The sequence below is a fragment of the Talaromyces proteolyticus genome (assembly GCF_021365285.1).
Source record: "Talaromyces proteolyticus strain PMI_201 chromosome Unknown BGW36scaffold_5, whole genome shotgun sequence".
NCBI lineage: Eukaryota > Fungi > Ascomycota > Eurotiomycetes > Eurotiales > Trichocomaceae > Talaromyces > Talaromyces proteolyticus.
This window is the reverse complement of record NW_025764281.1, coordinates 2,662,243-2,689,631: the sequence shown is the minus strand read 5'-3', so window position 1 is coordinate 2,689,631 and position 27,389 is coordinate 2,662,243. Positions and strand designations below refer to the sequence as shown.

General features: G+C 46.4%; 9 protein-coding genes across 9 annotated transcripts; 5 read left to right on the top strand and 4 right to left on the bottom strand.

The window, feature by feature from the left end:
- Nucleotides 1-213: 213 nt before the first annotated feature.
- BGW36DRAFT_407070 (NAD-dependent aldehyde dehydrogenase) lies at nucleotides 214-2,012 on the bottom strand. The gene is made up of 3 exons (XM_046219026.1): nucleotides 1,538-2,012; nucleotides 1,087-1,480; nucleotides 214-1,019 (listed from the first exon to the last, which is right to left on the bottom strand). Exons 1-3 carry the CDS (start codon nucleotides 1,999-2,001, stop codon nucleotides 423-425), a joined length of 1,455 nt encoding a protein of 484 aa, XP_046073729.1. The 5' UTR covers nucleotides 2,002-2,012; the 3' UTR covers nucleotides 214-422.
- A 666-nt stretch (nucleotides 2,013-2,678) lies between these two features.
- On the bottom strand, nucleotides 2,679-5,041 carry BGW36DRAFT_294939 (uncharacterized protein; the record flags this gene model as incomplete). Its single annotated transcript, XM_046211131.1, is given in 6 exon segments — nucleotides 2,679-2,919; nucleotides 2,934-3,218; nucleotides 3,289-3,885; nucleotides 3,929-4,326; nucleotides 4,376-4,575; nucleotides 4,630-5,041. The coding sequence occupies 6 exon segments, from the start codon at nucleotides 5,039-5,041 to the stop codon at nucleotides 2,679-2,681; spliced, it is 2,133 nt and encodes a 710-aa protein (XP_046073728.1).
- Nucleotides 5,042-5,445: 404 nt separating this feature from the next.
- BGW36DRAFT_426932 (amidohydrolase family protein) lies at nucleotides 5,446-6,521 on the top strand (the record flags this gene model as incomplete). The annotated part of the gene is made up of 2 exons (XM_046220335.1): nucleotides 5,446-5,747; nucleotides 5,804-6,521. 2 exons carry the CDS (start codon nucleotides 5,446-5,448, stop codon nucleotides 6,519-6,521), a joined length of 1,020 nt encoding a protein of 339 aa, XP_046073727.1.
- Nucleotides 6,522-7,287: 766 nt separating this feature from the next.
- BGW36DRAFT_358763 (uncharacterized protein) lies at nucleotides 7,288-7,847 on the top strand (the record flags this gene model as incomplete). Its single annotated transcript, XM_046214001.1, is given in 3 exon segments — nucleotides 7,288-7,456; nucleotides 7,518-7,751; nucleotides 7,771-7,847. The coding sequence occupies 3 exon segments, from the start codon at nucleotides 7,288-7,290 to the stop codon at nucleotides 7,845-7,847; spliced, it is 480 nt and encodes a 159-aa protein (XP_046073726.1).
- A 345-nt stretch (nucleotides 7,848-8,192) lies between these two features.
- Nucleotides 8,193-8,546, top strand: BGW36DRAFT_358762 (uncharacterized protein; the record flags this gene model as incomplete). The annotated part of the gene is made up of 1 exon (XM_046214000.1): nucleotides 8,193-8,546. One exon carries the CDS (start codon nucleotides 8,193-8,195, stop codon nucleotides 8,544-8,546), a length of 354 nt encoding a protein of 117 aa, XP_046073725.1.
- A 500-nt stretch (nucleotides 8,547-9,046) lies between these two features.
- BGW36DRAFT_293451 (Mus7/MMS22 family-domain-containing protein) lies at nucleotides 9,047-14,974 on the bottom strand (the record flags this gene model as incomplete). The annotated part of the gene is made up of 1 exon (XM_046210999.1): nucleotides 9,047-14,974. A coding segment is annotated over one exon (5,928 nt), but the record flags the coding sequence as incomplete, so codon positions are not given.
- Nucleotides 14,975-16,071: 1,097 nt separating this feature from the next.
- BGW36DRAFT_377603 (uncharacterized protein) lies at nucleotides 16,072-16,890 on the top strand. Its single transcript, XM_046216012.1, has 2 exons — nucleotides 16,072-16,206; nucleotides 16,267-16,890. Exons 1-2 carry the CDS (start codon nucleotides 16,146-16,148, stop codon nucleotides 16,419-16,421), a joined length of 216 nt encoding a protein of 71 aa, XP_046073723.1. The 5' UTR covers nucleotides 16,072-16,145; the 3' UTR covers nucleotides 16,422-16,890.
- Nucleotides 16,891-16,994: 104 nt separating this feature from the next.
- Nucleotides 16,995-21,365, bottom strand: BGW36DRAFT_340750 (putative fatty acid oxygenase PpoC). Its single transcript, XM_046213080.1, has 11 exons — nucleotides 20,638-21,365; nucleotides 20,345-20,586; nucleotides 20,094-20,298; nucleotides 19,901-20,041; nucleotides 19,761-19,851; nucleotides 19,383-19,713; nucleotides 18,988-19,331; nucleotides 18,394-18,929; nucleotides 17,925-18,339; nucleotides 17,321-17,840; nucleotides 16,995-17,263 (listed from the first exon to the last, which is right to left on the bottom strand). The coding sequence occupies exons 1-11, from the start codon at nucleotides 21,129-21,131 to the stop codon at nucleotides 17,205-17,207; spliced, it is 3,378 nt and encodes a 1,125-aa protein (XP_046073722.1). The 5' UTR covers nucleotides 21,132-21,365; the 3' UTR covers nucleotides 16,995-17,204.
- A 3,962-nt stretch (nucleotides 21,366-25,327) lies between these two features.
- BGW36DRAFT_358759 (uncharacterized protein) lies at nucleotides 25,328-27,318 on the top strand (the record flags this gene model as incomplete). Its single annotated transcript, XM_046213999.1, has 2 exons — nucleotides 25,328-25,444; nucleotides 25,516-27,318. 2 exons carry the CDS (start codon nucleotides 25,328-25,330, stop codon nucleotides 27,316-27,318), a joined length of 1,920 nt encoding a protein of 639 aa, XP_046073721.1.
- Between the last annotated feature and the right edge of the window lie 71 nt (nucleotides 27,319-27,389).

Here is a 27,389-nt window from a genome sequence, read left to right as displayed (position 1 = left end):
AGCAATTTTTCTAGCCTAATATTGGCATAAATTCTCGACCCATTTACAGTCTAACAAATGGTTGATGCTTTGACGCCGAAGGGTCTGCATATACAGCATCGAAGCCATGAAATAGGGGGCAAAGTCACGAAGAGAAAGAGTTTGTACGGGAACAAAATAGTGTTTTAAGAAGAAAATCGGCGTCACAAGGTGGCGCAAGCCGGAGTATGGTACTAAACGAGGGATGTTTGTCTCTAAATATCCTAGAGAAAAGCACCCTATCCATCTAATGAAAATATCTATCTGACGAAGTCCTTAAATTCGGCTTGGGATAACATCTCATCGAAAAAGTTTGAGCATATAATATTCCGAGCCCAAGTGATTGTTAAGTCACAATTATAATATTTGAACACTGTCCAGTAGATGGGTGATCAACTGACGTATCAATCCATCCATGTGACGCTCTTCGTCACTAAAAACTCCTTCAAACCTTCATCAGTGTTGAAACGACCCCATCCGCTATTCTTTACTCCGCCATGTGGGAGGGCTGCTTCATCATGAACAGTCATGCTATTGATGTGCACCGCACCTGACTGTATTTTCTTCGCCATTGCCAGCCCTTTGCGAAGATCTTCTGTGAAAATAGCTGCTGACAGACCATAGCCGCCTGAGTTAGCGATTTGAATGGCTTCATCGTCATTATCAACTACCATATATGCTGCAAGTGAAGCAAACGATTCTTCGTTCCAAACACGCATGTTCTCCTTGACATTCCCTAGAATTACCGGAGCCATGCGCACGCTTGCCAGGTCGGACGTGATATCGTTGTTGAACGCTCCATGGGCCACTTCTGCCCCTGCTGATAGAGCGTCGGATATTAAATCACTTACACGCTTTTTGGAGGCCATGCTTACTAGGGTCGGAGCTGGTAAAGAAGGGTCCGAAAATTCCTCGAAAGTCTTTTTGAAAGTATCATTCAAGTTTTTAGCAATGGCAGAGTGAAGTATAATGCGATCAGTCGACATGCAGATTTGCCCCGACTTCAAGAAGGATTAGCTTATGGGCGACGTTTTGCCCTTCTTCAAAACTTGGCTGCGGCTGTCTTACATTGATAAAAGCGCCCATCAAGATACCCAATGCTGCCGTCTTCAGATTTGCATCTTCACACACAATAGCGGTGTTTTTGCCTCCGAGTTCCATCAAACACGGCTTGAGATTCTTTCCACAAAAGGCTGCCACTTTTCGACCAACTGCCGTACTACCAGTGAAGTTAACTTTACGAACTGCAGGATGTTCGATCATGGCGTTGACAACAGCAGGTGCATCTTCAATCCGGGTTGAAATCAGGTTGAAGCAGCCAGCAGGCAGCCCAGCGTCTAGAAAGGCGCGTGCCACGGCATAATAACAGCGGGGTGTCTGCTCAGAGGATTTTATAATAGTGGTGTTTCCTCCTGCTAGAGCACAGGCAGCAGCACGGATGGCAAATACGTATGGCGCATTCCTAAGTTCGGTTTTCTGAGAATAAAACTCCAAACTTAATCATCAAATACCCGCTTACCAAGGAGCTATACCCAGGACCACCCCCATAGGCTCTCGGTACACAATTGCACTCTGCCCTTCTGTTTCGACTACCGGAACATGGCCACAGATGGAAGTAATCCGCGAAGCAATATCGCGCAGTATTTTGATACTCAGCGGGACAACAAAGCCGGTTGACGAAGCAACGTCAGAGCCCATTTCTACCCGCATAAACTCCGCATTTTCTTCAAGTCGCGACTCTAAAATATCCGCAGCTTTGAGTAAGATGTCTCGCCTTACACTTGGCTTGGTGTTCGACCATGCTGGAAATGCTCTGTCGGCAGAGTCAACCGCGCGAATGGCCTCAGCTGGGGTTGCAGATGCAGCTGTCCAACAGGCCTTGTTTGTATATGGACTGATTACCTCGAAAGCACTCTGACTGGGTTCATCCTGCCCATGGATAATCAACGGCACGTGTTGAGTAGATTCGCTGACAGGAGACATTTTGCGCTGTTATGACTATAGCTGTGATTGAATGGGTGCCGAGAGCTTAAGCGGGTTCCTGAAGTAGCGAAAAGTGCACATGATAACCTGATCCTTAGCGTCTTTTCTACTTTAATGCAGCTCTTCCTATTCTGAGTAGCCGTGTCTTTGGTTACACTGAAAGTATGAAACGAAATTCGAAAATCAATTGGTATGAATAGCCTTGCTTTCTTGATGGGCGATCTGTGATTCATATGCATCGATCCAGTAGACTAAACAGAAAAAGAAAGGACACCGTCGATCTTTCGCAAAACGTAGCTCTTGTGCCCCTCTTTGCTCTTTGCACCACCGTAACGTTAATGTAGTGGAAATGTAAAGCCATCACTTTGTCCGGTTGAAGATGTCGATCTTCTAACAGGCAACCTATGACCTTTATCTACGAAGTTTAATGGAACAATAAGGATACAGATATTTAAAAAAAAAAAACAATTCTTTTGCTACAAGGTCCTTATAATTTGCCGAGTTTTTGATTAATTCGAGCGAGTTCGGCTAACACATTAATCCTATCAAATGGCGTCGGGAACCAGGCTACAGGATTAATTGATTGATGTTATTTCTTTTTTTATAACTATCGTTAGTATACGGAAGGCGAAGGATTTACAACATGTTCGCCAGTGAAAACCCTTATGTAAACCAAATTACATTCCGTCAAAGAGCAATCCAAAAGGCTCATAATCAATTGACCAATTACCCCCATCCTGGAAAGAGAACCCACTAAATCCATCAAGATCAACGCCAACATCCCCGATATCATCAGAGCTTGCCAATTCGACACTGCCACTATCAAGTGCTGCAGTCCCCGGCAATGCCTGGGACGTCTTGTCATAGTCAGAGTAACAATACTCAGTGACGTCATTATTATTATCCTCGAATTGATATCTCCCCCCTGAGACATCAATCTGTCTGTTGGCGCTATATCAATATCCAAAATGCAGTCAATGAACTTGCTCGTTACTTTCTGTCTATGCGATAGGATTTGCTGTCGGTGATTAATAATGGCCTCGGCAAAGGAAGTCAATATTTCATCGTAGTGCTTCGCTTGAGGACTCAAATTTGCTAGATTACGTAGGACGTGCCGGGCACTTTGGAAGCTAGCCTCAGTATCGCGACGAGATTCCGTGTCGTCATAGGCGAAGAGCGAAAATCCAAGAACCAGACCGGCGGCAAAGACCCATGCTCTGGGACCTAGTTAGTAAATATAAAATATATAAAGGAGTTTATACGAATTGCAAGAATTTAGCGACTCACTTCACAATACACATATTTTTCAACAAAAGCCCCGAGAGCATCGCCTTCTCGCACATATTTGCCATGTACGCTCCGGCTTGAATACAAACATTGGCAAGCCGGGAGGTCTTCATATCGGGCTCTGACTGTAGAGTTGGATTATTGACCGGACTAGATGCCAGAATCGATAATTCTTTCAAGCGGGCCATCAGATGTAATATTAAAAAAGACCGCGTAGTTAATATAATGGCGAAATAATATATACAACTAATGTGAACACTGCCGATAGCTGTTTCACGAATGACAGCGACTGTATCATAATCAGCGGCCAACTGGCGAAATTTTAGGGGCAAGCTGTTAGTCCACTGGCGCAGACGATGAAGAAACTGTTCGGCAGTAGGACTATCGAAGTTATTACCCGTGGCTCTCAATTTTTGGACAATGTCTTCTAGTATTGCGGACCCAGAGAATGCCGCCGAGACAGCAGTCATACTCTGGGTATGAATTCGATTTTGTAGAAGTAATTCGTCGTAGTCTAAAGGAAGTGAGCTGACCGGTCGACCCAAGGGGGTGCTAACTAAGATGTCGAAAACTCGGAGCGATTTGTACACCCGCCATCTAGTTGTTCAGCTAGGAAGATAAAGTGATATAAGAAACATACCGAAGTAGATGTTCATTCTCTGAAAGTCCTTGATATTGTTTGCTGATGTGCAATCCTAAAGTGGCAGCTGCTTTAGATGCCACCCCAAGGTACATGTATGCTGCATTTCGATGGCATGCCCCCAACATATAGAACGTCATCAGAAGAAATATCCGTACCATATTGATACTAGGGTCTCTAAGCATGCCGTCGAAGGCTAGCTGCTGGCCCTTTGAAAAGTATTTGACTGCATAATGAGAGTCCATGGAATTTAGCCCCCGGCATTGCCCACCAATGGCAATCACGAGGTATAAAATGCCTAGCTCTTCTTTGCTTAGTCTTCGCTTCTGGGAAGAGTCTTCGGTTTGAAGAATTCTCAATATATCAGTTTGATCAAAAAGATCCAAAAAGCCACTAGACTGTGGTGAGTTAGTAAATGGTAAAACGAAACCTTTTGGGTCACCTCACTGCTTCAAAAAAAGTCTGAATCAGGTCTTCTTTTTCTTCGAGACTCTCTTCCAAGGCCACTTCTTGGTCTTCATTTGTGTCGGCCTCTAGCATGAAATTTACGCGCCCATTTTCTGTAAATGCAGAAGGTCCTATGTATTTTTTCATGATTCCACGTAGAAACTGCAGGAATGATAGTGCCGAAGTCTCCCCCACATATACTTTCATCTACCATTCAGCTGAAATGAATAAATATGGAATGGAACAGACAATACCTTTCTCACCCTTAGAACTTAACAGTAGCCGGCTCTCTGTGCATTGAGGTGAATCCAACACAGGGCCAGACTGCGGGGAATTCCCTCGGAACAATTTTGCGTGTGAGTCGTCATTACAATCTACAGTATTTATCGGTGTTGACTGTCGGGGTGGTGCAGAAGAAGGACCACTACTGGTCGTAGACCTAGTGGTCTTCCGAGAGACAAACCTGACTGGGCGAGGGCGATCGCGAACATGTCCATGTGATCGTCGTCTACTGGTTTCATTGTACGAACATGTAGAGGCGCGGTCTCGTCGCATACACGACATGCATGGCGACTGCGAGTCACAACGGATTTTGGAAGCCTGGCATGGCAAACATGCTTTAGATGAGCGTTGGCGATCTTCTGGTCTGACTTTGGGGCGAGGCATGTGCTTTCAATAGCGGGTCATTGAATATAGTTACCGGGGGATTCTGATTCAACAAATAATTTTCGGGGGTGTGGACGAAGAGAAGAAAGAACATGGTGGAGGGCGAGGTGCATTATCCGGGGTGCGGAGGAGGCCTTACGATAAGGGCCCGGCTATCGTCGGATAAGAATACTCTAGGTACTATTGTGTAACTGTGGTGCTTTAGCCGTGGTCCCGGCCCGGTTCTTAGGGATGCCCTCACCCACCTCAGCAGGCCCCCCCTCACGACTCAGGCGGCCGGTTATTAAACCAGGGAACATGATGGCGGCGTATAAAAAAGCCCCTTTCTCCCATTTTGACTGTTATCCGTGTCGTAATTCATGTTGTGGAAACTTGTCTCGTTCACTGAAGAGAAGTAAGTCAATATGTTGGGAAAAGTTGCCCTAGAAGAGGCATTCGCCCTGCCACGTTTTCAGGAGCGGACAAGATGGTGGGCTTCTTTGTTTGCTATCGATCCAGAAAAACACGCCGCCGAAATCACCGACATCACTAACCAACGTATCAAATATATGGATGAGCATGGGGTTGGATACACCATCCTGTCGTATACTGCACCGGGTGTACAGGATATATGGGATCCGAAAGAAGCACAAGCACTGGCTACAGAGATAAACGACTATATTGCACCAATTGTTAGGCAGCATCCCGATCGCTTTGGAGCTTTTGCGTACGATCCCTTGTTCCTGGAGTTAAATTATAGGAAAACGCTAATTAGTTTATAAGCACACTTTCAATGCATGATCCCAAGGAGGCGGCTGATGAGTTGCGCCGAACTGTCACCCAATACGGCTTCAAAGGTGCATTGGTCAACGACACCCAGCGTGCTGGGCCAGATGGTGACGATATGATATTTTATGACGGGCCTGAGTGGGATGTCTTTTGGTCGACCGTAACCGAACTTGATGTCCCCTTCTATCTTCATCCTCGTAATCCTACCGGTACCATCCACGAAAAGCTTTGGGCCAAAAGAAAATGGCTGATTGGCCCGCCATTGAGCTTTGCTCAAGGAGTCAGCCTCCATCTTTTGGGAATGGTCACAAATGGCGTCTTTGATCGCCATCCAAATCTGCAAATTGTTATCGGGCACCTGGGTGAACATCTTCCATTTGACCTTTGGCGCATAAACCACTGGTTTGAGGATGTCAAGAAACCTTTGGGCTTGAAAGAGACATGCAAAAAGACCATTCGCGAGTATTTTGCCCGAAATATTTGGATTACAACGAGTGGGAATTTCTCGACACCAACACTGCAATTTTGTATCAATGAGGTCGGCGCGGATCGTATCTTGTTCTCGATTGATTACCCCTTTGAAAATTTCGCGGATGCGTGTGTCTGGTTTGATAAAAATTTAGAGTTGAATGACATCGATTATAGGAAGATTGGAAAAGATAACGCGAGGAAATTATTCAAGATTGGCGATTTCAAGGATGCGGATGTCTAAATAGCAGTGATCAACAACAATTATAAAAATTCAATCGAATGATATGCATTCGAGTAATTCAATATATTTAGCTCTACTACTGGCGTTTACGATTTAAGGTTAATTCCGTCAACTTTAAACAGACAAAATCGCTTCAAATGTTGATGGATAAACTCATTCTCAACACGATTCTACGGTAGAATTATATGAGCGAGCAACTAAATCAGGAGACGACCGCAAAATCAGGCTTTGATTTCCTCCATGTACACTGGTTGATTGAGGAATGAACAAATCTATCAAAAAGAATAAATTCTATCTATGCAGACTCCCACTGGGCATGTTTGTTAGTGGATCGAAAATATGTTCAATGAGAAAATGGGTTTCTGTAATGAGAAATCAATTAGAAAGGCAATATCATTGAAATTTTAGGGAAATGAATCGTTATTCGACATTGAATTACGTTCTTGGCCACTATTTAAAGCATGAAAAATAACACATACGTAGTTTAACCGCCGGGCTCAAGTTCCTACCGATTACACAACGCTCGCATCATTTAGCGTATGGCAAATATGTCATTCATCAAACTAGAGCTACTGCTCAAAAGCCCCATGAAAACTGATTATCGAATTTCATGTTGGTTGCTACTTCAAATATTGGAAATTCTTCCGCTTATATGAAGCAGGTCGTATTGGACCAAGATCCGTCTCATTTGCCCAAAATTTTATTACACCAGCAATTTTTATGAAGTCAATATTGTTATATATTGAGACCTAGCCTATCTACTGAAATGCCTACAGCCTATAATACTATTGTCTCCGTTACCAACAACCTTAAAACGGATCTTCGGGACGGCCAACTCTCCATAGCTAAGGGCTCAACATCCCAAAATATTCCGCGGCTTATTTCCTGTGGAAGTACACAAGAAATAATGATAGATGGAACAGATATCGAAAACGGTAACTCTCTTCGTGTCCCGTCCTATACCTAAGAGGCAGTAATAATGATTTGTCATTACAGAAATCCACGGATCTGAAGGAACCTTGAGTTACCTCGCTCAAGCTGGCGGGACTGACGAGCGCGTCGCCTTTCAGTTTATATGTAACAATAATGAAGATAATCAAGTTGAAATGGCATGTACAAAGGAGGATACTTTTAATGTCCACATTCAACCATTTGCCCCAAACGACCGACCATTATACGGTGAGTGCCTTGAAGATATTTTCTATGACTCTTACGAAGAGATGTGTCAAGGTAATGACTCATGTTACAGCATCGTATACTATATCAAAGCCAGATTTCGTGGAGGAAGGTGTGAAACCGAGAGGCTTTGATTATTCCGATTCCTAAATTTCACTTCTAAATCTAACTATTCAACTTTAATTAGAAAATCTACAATATTGAAAGAGTAAGAACTTCAATATAGCAACTAGAGTAACTTTACCTGGGCAGTTATATACGTAGCATTCAGTGAGCCATTTGCGGTTTTGCGTTTTACGTACAGGATTGTCGCTGCTGGAAAATATCGCTGATGTCATACGTATCAAGAGCGCCACTGCTACTCTGTTGGATGTATCTGCAGTGAAGATGATTTCATAATTTAACTAAAATACAATTATCACGTTTTTTCCAACGTTATCTTCATTTTCATACGGATATTAACAGAGGTATTCCCTTTTTTGAGTACAGTGGAAGATGCCTCTTGCGTACCGAACCATACTCACTATAAACAATTATCTTGACACTGACCTCCACGATGTCGACACCAAAATTCGAAGCGGCACAATTTGCAGCGTCCTACCCGACTTGATAAAAGCTGGCACACAGCAAGAAATCTGCATCTGTGCACCCAGTCATTTCGCTGGATCTAGCGGTGCGATACTATACAAGACTTACAACCACGCCAAACAATGCGATGAAAAACTTGCCTTTGAGTTCAAGTGTGTTAATGAGGAGGCGAATTTTGTCAAGTTTAGTAGTTCGATGCCTGAACAGATTGGGATAAGAATCGACCCGTATACGCCTACAGACCACCCGCTATATGGTTAGTATTTCATCCTAGGAATGTGGCTTGTATGCTAAGGGCGACACGTTGAATTTAAACGAGTGAAGCTACTTATACTCTCATAAAAGGAGGCCCAAGGAGTTAATCTAAACCACCCGATGGCGCTTTCTTAGGTGTACTGTGACTTTGGAAGAGAAAATCAGAAAAATACTGTAGAAAATGGGAACTTAAGGAACCATCTCATGTTGTCAATCTGGTAGATGTTTCATACTACAATAATTTGAAAATATGATTAATCAAGATTTCCCAAAAACCAACAAAATGAAGACAGTGAACAGTAGAAGCAACATCCTTGAATTTAGTAGTTTATCATACTCATGCATAAATGCCAACATCAACTTGCGCCCCTTCCAAAAACGCCATATGCCATGCATCATCTCATCTATCAATACTTATCATATTATAAGAAAGCTTTTCATTTAAAATAACCAAGAATAATGTTAATCTCAATACTGTTGTAACCGTTGATTCTTGATCCTTTAAATCATATTTGGTTACTATCAATTCCATCAAGCAAATCTAGTAACTTTATCCGAGCTAGAAAAATCTCAATTGTATCAAATAATGCTGTTGTGGCACACTCGATATGACCAACTTCGCTTGACGTGACAATGCCGATATTTAGCTCTTTCAACAGGTCACCTTGACGGAAGAAGATCTTTCCCTCATTTATAGACCACTTTGTGTTGAGCCAAGTTTGAAATTCTTCAGCGGCAAACGAGAGAGAGTTCACAAAAAATGCTGAACACAAGCTTTCGCTTGACGGAGCTTCCAATAAAGCATCTTCAGCATTTGGATCCACTGCCATAGAGGGGTCGATGAGTGTCGTAACTGCGAAGAGTATATGTTTGTGCAGCATTTTGACTAGTGCGATAATCCGGATATTTACGACCGAGGTCCGTTTCATATAGTCAATGATTGGAAGCGACGAGGTTATTACATCAACATAGCACTGCAGAGTAACAAGCACATATGGTTCTTCAACCAATCCTGGATGGTCAACGATAAGGCTCATTGAATCGTAGATTGACTGAAAAATCGCTTCAACCATGCCGTTGACGGACAAGATACAGCTCGAATCATTCGCATCCATCTCATAAACCAAATCATCGAAAATTCGCGATATTGCCTTTAGTATTGGCCATGCAAAGATCCATGCCGCTTTGCGTAACGAACATTCGATGTAAGCAGGAAAGACACATTGCAGAAGAAATGAGCGAAGCGAAGGTTTTTCAGCACTGCCCGCTTCGTAAGTCTCAGCAGTGCATGTGCAAAGTTGGTCAACAAGACGATCTTGCTGACCGTCCACTGCTGTCTTTTCCGAAACACTTTGCACAAACATTATCAATTGCTTAGCCCACTTTTCAGGGGAAAGCCTCAAACCGAATCCGTAACCCTTCAAACGATCTACAATATAGGTAGGATCGTTCACTGGTTGTGGGAAGGATATCGGATCCATGAAGAATTTGTCAATTGGACACATCGTTTGGCTATGTTGCTGCATAAGACCAACGATACGATGCACAAATTCGACGTATTGCCCTTGGGCGGATTTATCCAGCCGCTCAAGCTCCTGGTACTTTTCTTTCATTGATGTCATAAGTGCTATTATAAGCTCTCTATACTCCTCCTGTGCATTTTTTAACTCTTGATCGGAGTCTTCCAGATTGTGCAAATGTTCACGCATATTCCATAGAAGGGTAGATATCAGTGTTATGCGCCTATTTGTGAAGTCGGAAAGTGGAACACGGTAGCAATCATCCTTTATGTCGCGGGCGAAAGGAAGATTTTGAAATAATGGTGAGGTCTTATTCGCATTCACCACTGTTTCAGTAAGGTAATTTTGATGTTTAAGCAACGACGTTCTCTCCACTAGACACGACATCCACATCACAAGTATTTTCATTCTGCACTCGGTATAAAAGCTGCGATCTTTGGCTATGCAGCTCGCTAAGAACTGAGGCATAAATCTTTGTGTCTGTGGGGTTGTTCGAAGAGCTGTCCAAGAGTGCTTGCCATATCGATTGAGATAGCTATCCCAAGAATGCAAACGATGCCGAACAAGCACACAAGCCAGACAAGACCAGCATTCAGTTACTTTCAGGAGCAGGGTATCCTCAGGACATCGATCATCTCCAAAGCAATTCGAGATGAGTTGCAAAATATGAGGCTGAACCACGTCTTTCAGATACGAAACTACGTCATTATGTTTCTGCATATCGTAGATTTCCTCAGTAGCCGACCAGTCTCCGTACTCTCGGCTGTCATCGTTCGCAACAGAGCCCACCAATGTAGTGCCAAGAGCCGGATCTTTATCAATAAATGTGACGATAAGCTGGAGAGTATCTTTAATCACTCTATCGATTCTAGGCTGTGCTGGATTGAATAAACTCAAAAATCTCCCAAAAGGCACACCAGTTATCAGAGAGTTGGCATGTTTCAGTGAAATTGCTGACTTAATCGATGCATTCATTGCCGTAAGTGTGAAGCATAGCAATGACTCAATTTGACCTTGATTTTGAGCAATCGTCAATTCTACAAGCTCCTTCGAAAAAAGAACTTGGCCATTTGCCTGTTCTTCCGCTTCCGTTCGTGCGAGTACATGCTGTTGCACCAATTCTGATGCAAAATGCTCGTACCAGTTAGCAAATGGTTCCAAGCCAGAGATATCTTCGCCTGTAGATAATTTAAACAAGCAAAGTCGTCTCCATGAATTGATACTCAAATTGCAGGTTTCTAAATGCGAAGTCGCCGGATCTACTAGACCTCGTAGAGTTTCGAGGCGGGGCCTGTAGTCATCTGGAAGTGCCCAGTAAAGGGTACATAGGAGATCATGGTGGTTCCGAAGCGCATCTAGGTCGTCGTAGCGAAGGGGCTTTTCTTTTGGGTACGCGCGGCCATGGTTCGGTAAAAAGCGCCAGGAAATGTTAGATATCTTTTTGTTGTCATATATTCCGGACAGATATTTAAGGCCACAGCCCAGGATCTTGAGAAATATGTGGAAGCATGAATCACCCGGCTGAACATCCAAAGAGGGGTTGCTCTCAAGATGATCGAGAAAGGACGGCGAACCAAAAGTTTCCTCACTCTTGAGGTTGTACATCATATGCTTCGTAAAGAAATCGAATAACGTATCCAGGATGGGCTTACAGTCACGCCAGCCCCAAGATGTCATCAAAGCAAAACATCGGTGAAAGAGGAGACAGCAGTAATTAATGTAAGAGGCTGGAAATTTTGAATCTGGATCATAAGCGCTTAGAACGTTGCCTACCAGCCTTTGCACCACTGGCCAATTATCATGTTTGCCATGAAAGCGGGATCCAGGTCTTCCAATTCCAAATATATCAATTTCATTGAGTGGGAGTATAGTAAATATCGCTCTCCATGTGTTTTCCAGGGAGTGAACATCTTGCGGAAAGTGCATTATCTCAGTGACCGACAGTATAATTTCTTGAAACCATTGCTTAAACATATCGGATGACTTTAAGATCTGGAATACGAGAACATAGCCTTCCACCGAAGTAAAATTACCACGTACTCCCGCATCGCGACGCTCTGTGGATTTGCTGTCCTTGTATAGCTGAAGAATTTCCACGATTCCAGCTTTATCGAGCACGAGGAAAAGAATTTGTTGACTGAGGTCTTTGACTAGATTCAAGGTGTTCTCTAAATTCGAACGACTGACCAAACTATGATCAGCGATCTGCCGGATTTGATTAGCAAATACTATATTCAGGCTTGCTAATTTTAAACATCGCTTTTGTACGTCGTCTTTAAGAGGCAAGGCCACCTGAACATAATTCCTTAACTTGGACGAAAGGTATATTGCGCGATCCACAAAGGCTATTCGATCAAAAGAATCAATGAAGAAGAGCTTATCAGTGACATATCGGATGACGGACTCAAAGGTTTGCAATTCGGTATGCATTGTCAACAAAGGCTCGGACTTTGAGTCTTGCACTATGCTGGTTTGCATCATTACCTCGAAAACATAGCCTAGCTCAGTTGATACTGTGTCATTCCACGCCCCCCAGCGAAATGTTTGATTTTTAAGGTGGATCGGAGCAATGCCTGCGTTTTGATTCAAATCTCGGTGTCCGATACTCAAAGTACGCGCAAAATCATTGCGGAGGAACGTCGAATCGTGAAAATATGTCCCCGCTCGAAGAGGGGTGATATTAAAATCCACGGGGAGTGTGTTGTAGTTCTCTAGTTCCCCCAAAACGCTAGAAGTTTTGAATCCATCGGAAGACACCGCAGAATCACTCCGTGACTCGGAGATAATATAAATATTAGGTCCATTATCGATATTCTCCATTTCAAAACGAGTCGGAGTTCGTTTCCTAGGTATTCTCTCTCTTTTCTCGTTTCGATTTCTAGATAGGAGTCGAATTTGTCTAGTATCCTCAGCAGGACTTGGCTTAGTTGATGGAGTAGCTGTCAGAAAGCGATTTAAGGCGGGACCTTGCCCAAAGTTATTTCGGCTCTGGGGATAACGATATTTTGGTTTCAAAGCAGCCAATGGAGTGCCGAACGGGATATTTGAATTGCCGGCCTGTGAACTGCTCTCGAATTCCGCCATTCTCGACAAATTCCTGGTTGAAGATGAAATCCCAAATTCCCGAGGGAAAACCCATTTGCCCCCAGGATAACTAGTCTTTGCACTAACTGTATTGTCAGAGCGGTTATGAACTGGCGAAACCACTGGGAGCGCAGGAGTTTCACGATTGAAATTTGAGCCTGACTCTGCCAACTCTCGTGAGCTTGCTGGGATAGTGGGTTGATTAACTCCAGCAGAGGAACGTTGATGATCCTTGGTATTGTGTCTTTTTATTTTTAAGATACCAACACGGGGCCTGCGTACTACTGACTTTTGAATCTTGGGAACCGGCAGTCTCGATTTTTTTATGATGCCACTTTTCCATGCTTGTAGCACCTTGTTCGTATCTTCCGTGTCCTCTCGGCTGACTAGTTTGATAACCTTGTGGTGTGGGTTTGACCTGCCCTGATCTAGTCTTGACCGTGCTTGTCTAGCCGCAATTCTCAGAAAATGAGGTTGCTCTTTTCTGGGACACTCGGCTACGTCAGGGGCATCGAGTACGCCCAATATAGGTGCCTGCGCCTTCCGTTTCGGCTGAGGGTGTCGTGGTAAGGCCGCTTCAGTTCTTATACGCTGCTGTAGAGCTATTCGACTGAATTGGTTCTTTCTCCTTGCACTGTACGTCTTGAGATTGTTTGAGCGGGATTTCTTTGACTTGGAAGGTGACTTGGGCACAGGTGGAAATATGTCATCGATGTGATTGTCTTCAGGGATGTCATAATCCATTTCGTCGTATATATTATTGAAAGAATAATCATCAAAGCCAACCAAATCGGTAGGGGCCTCTTCTGCATAACCTTGTCGCACAAATTCGTCTCCCGAACTGGACGAATCAACCGAGATCTCATGGTGACTTTTTTGTAGCGAAGAGTCGATAGCCTCGCTTTTCGTCCTCGTTATCTTTCTTGCAACGCCTTTGGCTGGTCCCGCTTGAGATGCTTGGGGTTCTTGTTGCTTCTTAAGAAAGCCCTTAGTAGGTTTATCACTGTTTTGTTTGAAGTCTAAGCGTAACCACGAAGCCGGTAGGATGCCCTTAATCCGACGTTGCACTCTCTTCATTTGATCATCTACCACCCACTGCGTATTGTCTCCAGAGGTGCTGCCAGCTTCTGGAATGGGTGCCTCGTCTAGCACTTCAACAGGCGTATCAACTTCCACTTCATCATTTAGATCAGTCTGTATTGCAGGCACTGGCGTTAACATAGAGAGCGGCGGGTCGAAGCCCTGAGGAAATTGGAATCCAACAGGGTGGACGATACCGCCGGCAGACAAACCCCTTGAACCAGGCGGGGATGTAGGTGCATCTATACTTGCCATTTCTAGGTCTTCCAGCCGTTTTGTGTTGTCAATGACAACCTCTACTGATATCTGCTTTGGGGCATGGGTTTTTGATCCCTTGATGTGCGACATCTTTCTTCTTTTTGAGACGTATGACTCTAAATGATTATCTTTCAAGGCGTTTTGCGAGAGCGAGAGAGGTCTTTGGTTCTGCTCGTCTGACCGAGGTGACCTGTTAGAATCTGGTAGTGGTGATGGTGGGAACATGAAATCGGCTGGAGAGCTGTTAGGAGGTTCAACGGAGTCTATAGTGAACTCCTGGCTGTCATTCTGTGGTTGAGAAGGATTAGAGTTCACAACTGCTATTTGTACTGGTTGGATACCAGCACCCTTGAGGAGGCCACGGTATTTCACATCTTCCACTAAATATGGATGCAGTTGTATAGGATTTCGTTGCCGTAAAGATCTCCGCGTGGGTTGAGAGAGTTCTCGCAGAATGTCGTCTGGGATACCTAGCGAGGAATGAAGATCCTCCGAAGCATTTAATATTCTAGGCTCATTGGCAAGAACATTAGTATTCCCAGTATTAGATTGTTCCGTACGAGGCTGGCCGGGTGGAGATAGTGTAATCGAGAACTGATTTGTCGGTGACGACGACTTTTGGGATTTTCTCTGCGAAGACCTAGGGGTGGATATTGTCGATGGGGGGGAGGAAAGTGAGGAAAGGCTGTCGTCATCTTGTAAGATGAAATCAAGTTGTGGAGCTAGCTTCTTCGGCGTATGAACTAGACTTGGATTAAGACGAGGATGTTTGAAGAATTGCAGTTCGTCCTCCGAAAATTGATTTGTTGGTGACGATGACCCCTGAGAGTTTCCCTGCGAAGGCCCAGGGGTGGATATAGCCGATGGAGGGGAGGAAAGCGAGGAAAGGCTGTCGTCATCTTGTAAGATGAAATCAAGTCGTGGAGCAAGCTTCTTCGGCGTATGAACTAGGCTTGGATTGAGACGAGGATGTTCGAAGACTTGGAGTTCGTCCGCCGAAGAATTTAAGTTATCTCCCACACAACGGTGCCGGCTGTCTTTTTTGACTGGCCTTATATCGAAGGAAAAAGTAGGCTCTTCTGCATTGACAAGACTTGGACGTTGGGTCTTCTCACCAAGCTCCTCACTTTCCGAGCCAAACTCGACCGAGCGTCGCAGTTGTGCCTGTCCGATCCCATCATAATATTGTTCTCTATCTTCAAAGCTCTGATTTGTCTCGAATTCCAGCCGGTCATCCTCTAATCGCGCCTGATCGATGAATTTTTCTGCGTGTGCGTCATTTGCAGGCACGGTCCCGGAGCCTTGGCTGGTAAAGACATCGTCTGAATCCGGGACGAACCCACTAGCCCGCCATGTTTCCATTTGGATTCGTGATAATTGCAGCCCATGTCTTTAAGCGGTCAGGATTGATATCCCAGTGCCATATTCGGGTGCGTCGTAAACCTGGTAGAACCACGAGAGTGGAATGGTGCTGTGTTGACTTGATGCTGATAACCAGAGGCGACGCGTTTTGTGGGGCAGCCGGCGGCGGGCGATTCGGGAACGAGCCCGCGTTAAGTGGAAGTGTGACCTCATGTTTTTGCCTCGCGCAAATGCGGATCCCCTGTTAGCTGCAGAGAAGACGCCTTTGGGTCACAATCGTCCCTCAAACAAGCAATCAGCCATGAGTGGAATGCGAGGTCTCGTCCCGGCAACAGTAGCCATCGGAGTCGGTGTTTTCACAGGCACGCAATTGTCCTTCAGCAATATTTCAGCCGGTATTCCTGGCTAATTGCCTGCAACAGGATATTACACTTTCCAACCAGCTTTCCAACAATTGCAAACCGAGAAGAGAACAGATCAGCGGTCAGTTAGCCTTACCTCTCCCCAGACGGCCTTCGGAAATGGCATTTTTTTTTTTTTTGAAGTAGTTAGACATCAGAAACTGCTGACACCGTGAAACCCCTCGACAGGCAAGAAACTCAACCTAGGCAGGCACCTGAAAATGAACCTGCCCTAGATACTCAGGCATACGATTCCCCCCAAAGCGCCCATTTATTGCCTTTCGCGCCGACTGTTTTAGCCGAGACACGAGAGCCTTCAGCACGACCAGCCAAGGAGGGGAATTCATGGATACAATGGCTTTGGAGATATGGAAGTTCGTCGGGCAAATCGCCAGCAAGCTCGAGAGAGGACAGTCATTTGATCCGCGTTAAGCCTAGGAGAAGTCCTGAAGAACCGAAGAAAGATGACGATGCCATGAATTAAGAAACGATAGTAGATAGGACGATATTAAAATCGGTGTATAGTGTACGAATAGCTGAATGTATATCTTGTTGTTATAGACAAACATTGATCGGTGATGGACTACAATGTGTATATATCCATATACTGACGCTCAAAATATGAAGCATTCAAATGTTATGAAACGAAGGGCATGCATACTGAAATAATTAGCTACCGCCACACTTGCAATGCTGAACAGATCGAAAACTCTACGTGCAGTTGTGCTCAGATTGCACTTTTAGTGTGATGAATCGATACATATTTATATAATTTATAGGATATTAGTTGAGAGATCAGCTAAATACATAAAATTAGTAATTTCAGGTGTTAATTCCATAACTTTCAGTGTCATCGCCGCCAGAGTAGACAAAATCAATCTGTTCCTCGCCAGGTATCATTGAATTACACAACTTTCGGTATCATTACAACGGGAATTGGGGGCTATTTGGTGTCTTATTTACCATGTGCCGCGGCGTTTCAGAGCAGGCAGCTCACCATCGTAGTTGATTTTGAAGGCTATGAAAGGAAACCAGTCAGAGAGTGTTTCCTGGACCAAAGTCAAGGAGAACTTACTAGCAGGGAAAACAGAGTAACTGCCACCGTCTTCTCTCAAGTAGACGTAGAAGCCGCCTGGGCGAGGGATCTTCTTTAACTGGCCCTGTTGGCCGGCGACACGTCGCAAGTTGTCCAAACGACCAACGACGCGAAGCATGGCAGTGAGAGCAACACGGCTGGCATCACGTCCAAGACAAGAGTGAGAGCCTTCCCCGTAATGAATGTAGGAATCCAGAGGACGGTCTAGACGGACTTTCTCGGGTTCGGGGAAAGCGGAAGGGTCACGAGATGCCCCTACGAAGCTAACAAATACTTTTTCGCCTTGGTGAAGTTGAACTTCCCTGCCCCCGTCATTAACAGTTACATCCCGCTGAGCTTCACGGTAGGCGCCGTAGGTGCCGTTAAGACGGACAGCTTCTAGTGCATAGTGGGCCAGGGTATCATCCGACTCCGGTGTGTTCAATTTGGCAAGTCGGTTAATTTCAGGCAAATGAACTTTGCCCTCATCAGAGAGATAGAAATCAATGATTTGGGTAAACTGTATGACGGTTAGTAAAAACGTGGCTACATGATTATCGAAGCACAAAAAATTTCCCAAAGTAGCAATGAAAGGATAACTTACTACCTGTCCCAATTTGGGCACCAAGGAGACAACAGTTGGCAGAATCTGGGTCCAGGTCACCTCATGGGCGTTGAGACCATCATCAAGAAGTTTCTTGATCAAGTCCACACCATACTCCGATAGAGGATTATCTTGCTTACGAAGACCATCAATGAAGTGGGAAAGGATGCCAGTGGAGCCAATAGATTTCACATTAGCTTCGACGACTTGGCCAATCTTTGCAGCCACAGCTCGAGCAGCCTGACGAAGCGGGTACGAGCGCAGTAAATCGTAATCAAAGAAGATAGCTTGGAAGATGACCGACATGCTCATGTACAATTCGTGCTCGGTGAAGATGCCGCGTGGGTTTCCTTTGGTTTTCAGAGGAAGACCAAACACATGGGCCGCAAAATGGACGGGGGCAAGATTTCCAACACTAAAAATGTTAAATCAAATTTGGTCAAAGCCAACGCTATGGACGTGAACATACTCTCGAGTGATATCGACCTGCTTTTTCCCGCCCAGAGTGCATGACTTATCGTGCAGTAGCTGAAGAGTCATTTCTTCGTAGAACTCCTTTAGTTGGGCTTCCCAACCATCACGGTAGAGAGCTCTCTCGAGTTGCTCACGCTGCTGACTATGGAAGGGAGTATCGCCTGATAACATGTGGTCTGTACCGGTTTTCTCACCAAATACCCAAGCAGTAGCCTCACCCCAAGTGACCTTAAAGTTCCGGGAATCTTCAAGAACCCGTTTAGCCGCTTCATGAGAAGTCAGGTCAGTACGGGGGTTGGTGTATATCGGCCGGTCCCAGCTGTATTCAGCTTCACGCCCAAGATCCTTCATGATGACTTTGTTTTCGTCGGGAATGGTCATTGGATAGTGAGCATAGATGGAGTCTGATTTGAAGTGGTTCGGGAATGCACGGAAAGCAAGTTTGTAAAATACACATCCTTGGTTAATATGGAGGTCGTGGTTGCTCTCTTGCCACCCCCAATTGGTGAGGTTTTTGGGATTTTGGCCGGTCTGTTGTTCTATCAGTATCCAACATACGGCTACTGCTATGATTATTCTCTCAACTTACTGTATAAAAGCGATCGCCACGGACAAGGGCGACGGCATCAGACAAAACGGCACGTGAGATTGTGTACGTAGGAGCGATACCAACACCTGGAGCCATGGGCTCCTTGGCTTCCTCCGCAACGATACCAGGGTACAATTCAACGTAGTCAGGATGCTCGTACAAGTGACGGAGGGAATCGGCTACATCCGGGTCCGAGTTGATTTCTTCGAAAGTCTCGTAGGGTTTCAGCTTGAAAAACTTCCGGAACTCGTTCAAAGAACCACAATTCCATTTGCGAGCCTGCTCAATACCAAGAATCTCGATTGAACGCATAGCCTTGGGTACGTTGCGGGCGCCAAATGAACCTTACACAATTTTAGTATTTGATCTAGGAGAGTGGTGGTATATTTCCATACCTGCAACGTCTTCAACGGCCTCCGTTAAAACCCTCACAAGATCGTCATCCTTGAAGTAACCATTTTCCTGACGCTCAAGATGCCCAAAAGTGCGCTTCAATGGATCAGGATCAAGAGCCTGTTCGTACTTGTGAAGACCCATCAGTAACTCGGGCATGGAAACCTCTTCAGCTGGTTTGCCAAACAGCTCTTTATAAACATTTTCGGTCCAGAGCTCATCTTTGGCGCTAGTTGCGGAGTGCCAGCGGTAGGCAAGGTTGAACTCCACGGAGCATTGGTTTCCGAGGCCAGATGGGGTAGAGTGGGCACTTTCCATTCTTGCGCGAGGGTCCTGCTTGTGGTTAATAAGAAGACCCGTTTCCTTTTTTTTTCACTTACCAGGCACCATGTGCTGTTGGTTCTATTAAGGTTGACTATCGTGCGGAGATAGTCGTATAGGGTGATGTTAATGTACAAGCCACAGGTGATCCTATGATTCATTAGAAAGTGTGGTCAACGACGGCCATTATCCAACTTACAATCTGCCAGTTTGGAACAAATCCTCGTCATACTTCTTCCAAGCCTTCTCCGCCAACTCTTGTGGCAGGTCAGCTCGTGGCTTGGTAAATCTTCCATTCTCGTTGATCAGGGCTAGTTGCTCGACAACGTGATTGTGAAACCTGCAATTATACTTTAGCTCCTAGGGCCTGACATCAACATGGTGCGGAATACCTATTCAACATGACCATCAAAACGCAACACATCGCAGGGAATGCTTGGAGACGCGGTTCGGAAAAACTGTCTGGTTTGAGTTTGCCATCTTTGAATGTACGGACAAGATCCTGATCTTCCTGATTGTCTCCGTAGAGAATTGAGAGATCCAAATACGAAGAAGTCTGCGAAATGTGCGGGTTCCGGTGGTCGGTTTGGAAAAGATCTGCAACCAATTAGAGAGAAGTAGCAAAGTCCCGAGAAATGCCTACCGTGAATGATGAGGGAGGCCCAGGCAAAGAAGACACTTGAGACTTTATTAGGGTGTGGTGTGAATTTCTGGCGAGCCATGACACTGTCGAAGATAAGACCCGCATCTGGGAGACCACCAGGTTGAATAGTCAATGGAGCGATAGAGCGAGCGTATTCAGTATTAGCAGCGCCAAGCCAGGGAAGCGTAGGATTGTTATAAGAGCCATCAGCAGATCTATATTCATACTTGGGGCCCAGAAATCTATTTTTTTTATCAGTAAAAGCGGAGCTTGTAGATGATCATAGCTCTTACGCGAGAGGTGGATGTGGAAGAGATTCCCAGAGTTCGTCCAGGAAAGCATTGGTCAACTCCGTCCGGTGTTTTGAATTGGATGGAAGACCGCTGACAAGCTGGATAATGCGTTCCATTAGGTAAGTTTTGTCGTCCACTAATTCACCTGATGCTTTATTCTTCACGACTTCAACCAAGGTACCGTAATCCTTGAAGCCCAGCGTTCGCAAATCCTGGAATAAGGTAGTCGATTGATCATGGCCGTGTTCCAGGTAAGTACCATCACCGCTCTGAGTAGGCATTGGACGCCGGGAAGCATGGATTATTTGCGAATATTTTTCGAAAATGGATGCCACTTCATTGCGCGCAGCGCTGTGGTCCTCCGGTTCTGGAGGAGATGATTTCGAAAAGGCCTTCGAATTTCGCTTGCCATTGGCTTTTCCATTGGCAACAACATTTTCTTTGGGTTTGCCTTCGTCCTTCTTCTTGAAGGCGGTGGAGAGCCTGCGCATCATGGCGACAATTTTAGGATTAGTACAAGTAGAGTAGATCCAAAAGTTACCCAGGCAGTGTCAGAGGACAAGATGAATGCAAGACAGTAGCTCTGGTGGAAAAACCGTATTTAAGGGAGAAAAAGAAAACAAAAGCCCAGTGGGACTTGCGTAAGGGAGCCACACGAGCTTCAGCCCGGTCCTAAAAGCGTATCAGAGCTCCAGGAGGAGCTGTACACCACGTTACTCTTGCCGAAGCTTTTGTCAGCGCGTGGCGAGACATCCCTCTGTGCAGACATACGTAGTAGATTCATGATGTCTCCGCAAAGCGTGGGTCCTGTTTTGCTCCTGACTCCGAGCAGATCGCACGTATCGGGACCAATATCTGGGCATACGGAACGACATAAGTCACAATGCTACTAATAATACACGCGAGATTGGTCAGAAACCAATGGCTCTGTTGAAGAGCTGCAGTAACGCCAATAGATCCAAGGCCAATTCGCACCAATATAGGTCGAAGCGTCGATCGACGCAGAGCTGTGGGCCCGGAGTCCGTCAGGAAGAACAGAAAGGGTCGTAGGTGCCGCATATCGACCCCGCCCTAGATCGAAGCCAGCTGGCCAGCCAGTCGTTACTCTCCATCTCATGCCGGGGTCCAGCTCGGGCTGTTCAGTCGGAGGCGTAACTTGCAGTGGAGCGGGCCGCTTCCTTTGGTGTAGGCTAGTCGATGCCGCTGGAGACATTCACCATAAAAACGAGAGATCGGATTTCCGTGAAAAGTCAGTACGTACTTGAATTTTTCTCGAGCTTGATTGAGGCTAGCTCCACTCTGGTAGCTGTCGTGGGAAAAAAATTGGCCGGTAAACCCAGAACGGTCACCAGTGTCTGGAGGTGATCACACTCACTAATAACACAAATTGGATTGAGGTTTGCGGGTCGCAATCCCTTTACCAATACGGAAGGCGGCCTACAAAGACAGGAATTTCTGTGCGACGCCATACAGGTGACTTCTCAATAGACTACACGAAGAGCACCGCCAATCGGTGTGGACATCATCTTTGGCGTTTCAATTATGCAGTCTCCATTGACCGTATTATTTACTCTCGCGGTAAACAGAGGGGCTACTCTGTACAAAGCTGCCCAATAACAATACACAATTGCATTCGCTGATAGTAGTTTAGAAGACGACTGTGGAGTAATTGAGTTTCTCCCTATCACTGACTCCAAAAAAAGTAGGGGCCATCTCCTCCCGTAGAATGCAGCACAAATAATGCTGAGAGCAGGAGAAGCGAGGAGGCTACATCGCGGCATAAAGTTAGATGATGGTGGATCAATATGTAACAATACGTATGTACGACTCCCACAAGAGTGTTTACTTTCCGAGACTGTTTTTCAGCCCGCCACAGACACGCTACCTGCTCTGTTGTGACGGCGTGACGCTGAGCTAGTGGGGTTCAGACCTCGTCCCCGCAAGGCAAGCCAAAACAATGGATTAGATTTAGCGGCAGCTCGGCAGGGATCTGTGACGAAGGATTTTGAAAATGTTGGACTGGCCCGGAGCTAGACGGAGTAAGCACACAGTTACCACTGCTAGCGTCTAGGTATTCAAACTTCCACAGTTAATATAGCCCAGAAGTCTGAAGATACGTACTTTGGCCAATTGGGCCACTGGTACTCGAGCGTGCTGGACCTTGGTGCAAGGTGGTTGCTGGGAGGCGGCGCCAAGGCCCGCATAATGGCCCGCGGGCTTGGATGAATTTGTGCAGTTTTGCAGCAAATAAAGAGCGGCGGAATGGTCAGAGACCCGAGAGCGAACCCACTAATTATCTGAGATGATGAGATCGGGTTCAACCACTGGGTAGTTGGAACCTAGTACCCTGTACCGACCAGTGGTTCGCGAATTGCGACGATGGCGATTGGCGATGGGATGGGCGAACTTGGCGAAGAATGCGGGCGGACGGGCGGCTGCGGGCCACTATCCGTGCCTAATAGGCCAGCCTTAGCGATGCTCGGTCGAGACATTAGTGATGATACTAACAGCCAATCCTTAGTGGGCGACGCGACGGAGCAGAACAGCGAACTTCAAGCCTTCAACTAAACGATCGGTTTCACAAGTTGACGATGAAGTCGGCAGAGTACGACGTCGAAAGGGAAGCAGGAAGAGAGACAGGAAGCGGGGGAAGGCAGGACCAGCGCCGAGGATGGTTAATCATACGTAGACGACACAAGGCAGTTCCAAGAGGAAGGAGCGACCCAGGGAAGTCACGGGTCCGCCCGGGCGATGCTTGCTCCTCGTTGCTGGTAATTAGCTTCCCTCCAGCTTCCGTCAACTCAGCATCAACAATAATGATAACACTGCAAATTACTCTGTCCTCCTACCGATAATGATCATTGCTCCCCTGCATCCTGATTAATATTGCGCTGATCCCACACCGCAATCCCGGTGGATCTTTCTTAGCCACCGTGCTGCTGCAGCTGCCTTCATGACGGCGTGACCTGACACTCCTCCCTGCGCCGGTCGTCGCTCTCATAGGCCTTCGCCAACCCAGTCAGTCCACCCCTCCCAGAACAGTAATCACTCACTACTGCTGTCAAAAGAATCCGTGTCACGTCACAAGATTGTCGCCAGTCGTCACTTGTGTCTGTATCAACCCGCCAAGTTCCAGGGAGCACAGACACAACCTCCTCTTCTTTTTATCGCGTATCCATGCGATGTGATGATACAATCATTTAAGCCATACACACACACATAGAGTAGCACACCCCTGGCTCAGCGCAATTCCTGAAAGTCACAACTGGTTCTGACTCTTCCGAGGGACCTGGAATGAACACCAGTGGGGTGGCGCCAGCAGGACGGACGAACTAGTGAAAATTAAAAATACCCTGGCCCTTGGGTGACTGGTCTGTGAGTGAACCTTAGCAGTGCCTATTAAGATCCCAAACAGATTAAGCTATGCAGTTGCCGAGTGCTACCCTTAGCTTCGAGTCCTCGAATCCTCAAGTGGTCTCACTACTGGCCGGGCTGGCCCACTACTCTCGACTGACGGGCGGAGCTTTTTCTTCCTCCCCCCCCCGGGGTTCGTGCTAAGTAGTCTAACTTGCCCCAAGCGTGCTTTCTTCAGCGAGGCCACCACTAGGAAATAAGATGCGGAGGTCTTCACGTCGCCGGCTTTTGATTAGACTAAGCCCGTCGGTTGTACTGCCTCCACCCGTCGGCGCTCAAAGTTCAAAATGACAAGATTGAAGGGGTTAGAAGAAGCCAAAATTCAGGAAGCTCTTCGTCCCCACCACCGACTGTCACGGGCCGCGCATCCCCATTATCATTAGCTAGCTCTTCTTGGCCAGCCTATCATGCTCGTCCATGCCGGTGGACGACCAAGTTGACACTTCGTATTAGTATTGACACATATGCAACACGTACCAATAAATGGAGCCATCATAAAATTTCCAGGCAACCCGTGGTGACATGGACCCGGACAAGGCACGAGCGGATCGCGCAGCTATACCGCCAAGTGGACGAACTAAGTAGCATGCATTCACCAGTGGACTACCACTCAGAGACTGTCGAACCCTTTCGAAATGGGAGGACCCAGCCATATTTCATAACCAAAGAGCTGGACCCTAGAGCTCTTGGATGCTGCAGTTACATGGCTACAACATGTGCACTGGGACCAGAAACCCGTTATAACGGTACATTGTTGGTAATTAATCAATCAACCGGCTATTATCAGCTGCGGCCGTGACTCGGCTTCACTTTCCTAACCCTTCAATGCTCAACACACGTGCACAAGAGCAGACACACAGCCAGCCAGCTTGACCAAGGCCCCCACTACAGGTTGATCGGCACCGTACTGCCCGAAGCTAGAAATAGCATTTCCTACACCGGCCGGTTTTCATCCTAGGGATTATCGCGCTCGATCTTATCCCTGGAATTCTCGTCTCCATTCTCTGTCCGCCGAACCAGCTACACGCTCATCAAAACTGGCTTCTGACAGGGTGACGTGCAGGGTTTGCCGTCATCGAAGAGTATCCATTGATGCTTGTGATCCTGGCTACGTAAAGGGTCACTGATTTGCATGAGCCAAACGTTCTCGCCCATCGCTATCTATATAATATTGCCATTAAGATTTCATATTTGTTTGTCCACGCGGCTTTTTCCTAGGGTTTCCATTCCTGTATCCCCACCCAAGGCAAGTCTTCAATTGCAGCACAACCCCAGCATGGAGCCCTTCGTAGGACCACCGCAGGCCCCTAAGACATTCGTTTTGTGTTTCGACGGCACAGGGAATAAGTTCTCCGGAGATGAATCCGACAGCAATGTTTTGAAAATCTTTCGTGTAGGTTGACCTTTTTACCCATTCTGTCTTTTTTTGGTTTCCATAACGATGCCAACTGTCGACTTGTCTAGATGCTTGATCGCAGCCGCGGTCACCAGTTTCATTATTACCAGCCTGGAATTGGCACATATGTAACATCAACATCATTGTCCAGTACGGGCACATTTCATCGCATTAAATCAGCGTATCTAAAGGCTAAGGACTCGGCCGTCGGTTCGTCTTTCGACCAACATGTCATGGGCGGGTACAAGTTTTTGATGCGATATTACATCCCCGGCGATGATATCTATTTCTTCGGTTTCAGTCGTGGCGCCTATATCGCGCGCTTTTTGGCTGAGATGCTGGACTATATCGGTCTTTTGGAAGCCGGAAATGAAGAACTGATCCGTTTTGCGTGGAAAACATTTGCCAAATGGCAACAGCGAAGAGGCCATACTGAGGAGGACGAGAAGGAGAAGAAAAAACTCTTCCATTATATGAAAGCATTCCGAGAGACCTTTAGTCGTCCTATTAGCAGGATCCGATTTATGGGGCTCTTTGACACCGTAAACAGTGTGCCTCGTTTCGAGTCCGCGTGGATGCAGCGAAGCAAGTTCCCCTACACTGCCCGTAGTTCGGCTAGGGTGATTCGGCATGCAGTGGGCATCGATGAGCGTCGAGCCAAGTTCCGACAGGATTTGCTTTCAGAGTCGAAACCCTGGCACACCCGCAAACATCATGAGCATTACCTCCGGCGGCATATCCATCAACTCCATCACGAAAAGCCGGAAGAGAAGCCAGAAGAGGTTCCAAAGATCACTCTGAACAACGAAGGTGACGGTGTCGACTTGGAAAATACAGGAGACGGACAGAACACCCCTCGGCTATCTCACCACCGCGGTCGCGATGAAGTTGAGTCGGTCTACCGAACGCCTCGTGACTCAAGTGCTGGCAGTAATCCAAACACTGATCGATATCGCGCGCCGTCACCTACTCCCAATTGGAGCCAGAAATTGGTGGTACCTGATCGCAATGCGTCAACAGATGATGTTGCGTCGACCCACAGTGAAGTGACATCCTTACAGGTTCCCCACTTGGCGATGGAGGAAAACGACGAGACTCAGCAGGATATTCGCGAAATTTGGTTTCCGGGTGGCCATGCTGATATTGGAGGCGGTTGGAAGCTGGAGAAAGGCGAGGTCTGGCCTCTTAGCCATGCTCCCCTGGTCTGGATGGTGCAAGAAGCAATCAAAGCTGGCCTCGCCTTTGACGCCAAAAAATTGAAGCAGTTTGAGTGCGTTGAGGAATATGAGGGACAATACTCTCCTATCCACGAGTATGAAGAAGAGCCAGACTGGTGCTTGGATGAGAGCCATGACCATAACCAGAATGGCGCCGATGAAATCGACATTAAGTTGCCTGGGAGTAACCCGACAAACGGATGGAACTCCAGCAAAGCAGCGCATCGCTTCCGCAGTGCGCTCGAGCACTCGAGCACAAAGAGCCGGCTCCATGATTGTCTTCGATATGGTGAGGGACTGCCATGGTCCTCGGTACTGTCCTGGCGCATCATGGAATACCTGCCATTTCGCCGAATGGACTTGCAGCCTGATGGATCATGGAAACCTATCCGCTGGCCGCTGCCGTGCGGAGAAGTGCGCGACATTCCCAACAATGCAGAGATTCACGTTTCAGCTATCCGGCGTCTCCAATATGACCCAACCTACCGACCCGGCAACTTGATCATCGGAGGCGGTGGCCGTGGTGTCCGACGAGCACCATCTGAGTACGGAATTGGAGAATGGGTGGTCCATAGGGACGACGACGACGTAGTCCGAGCGACGTACGTTCGTAAGCAAAAGGCAAAGAAGACTGAAGTCGACGATGGGAAGTAGGGAGAGAAATGTAAATAATTCATCTGTTCATTTGCGATGTATACTTACGCTACCGTTGGAAGAGCCCGTGA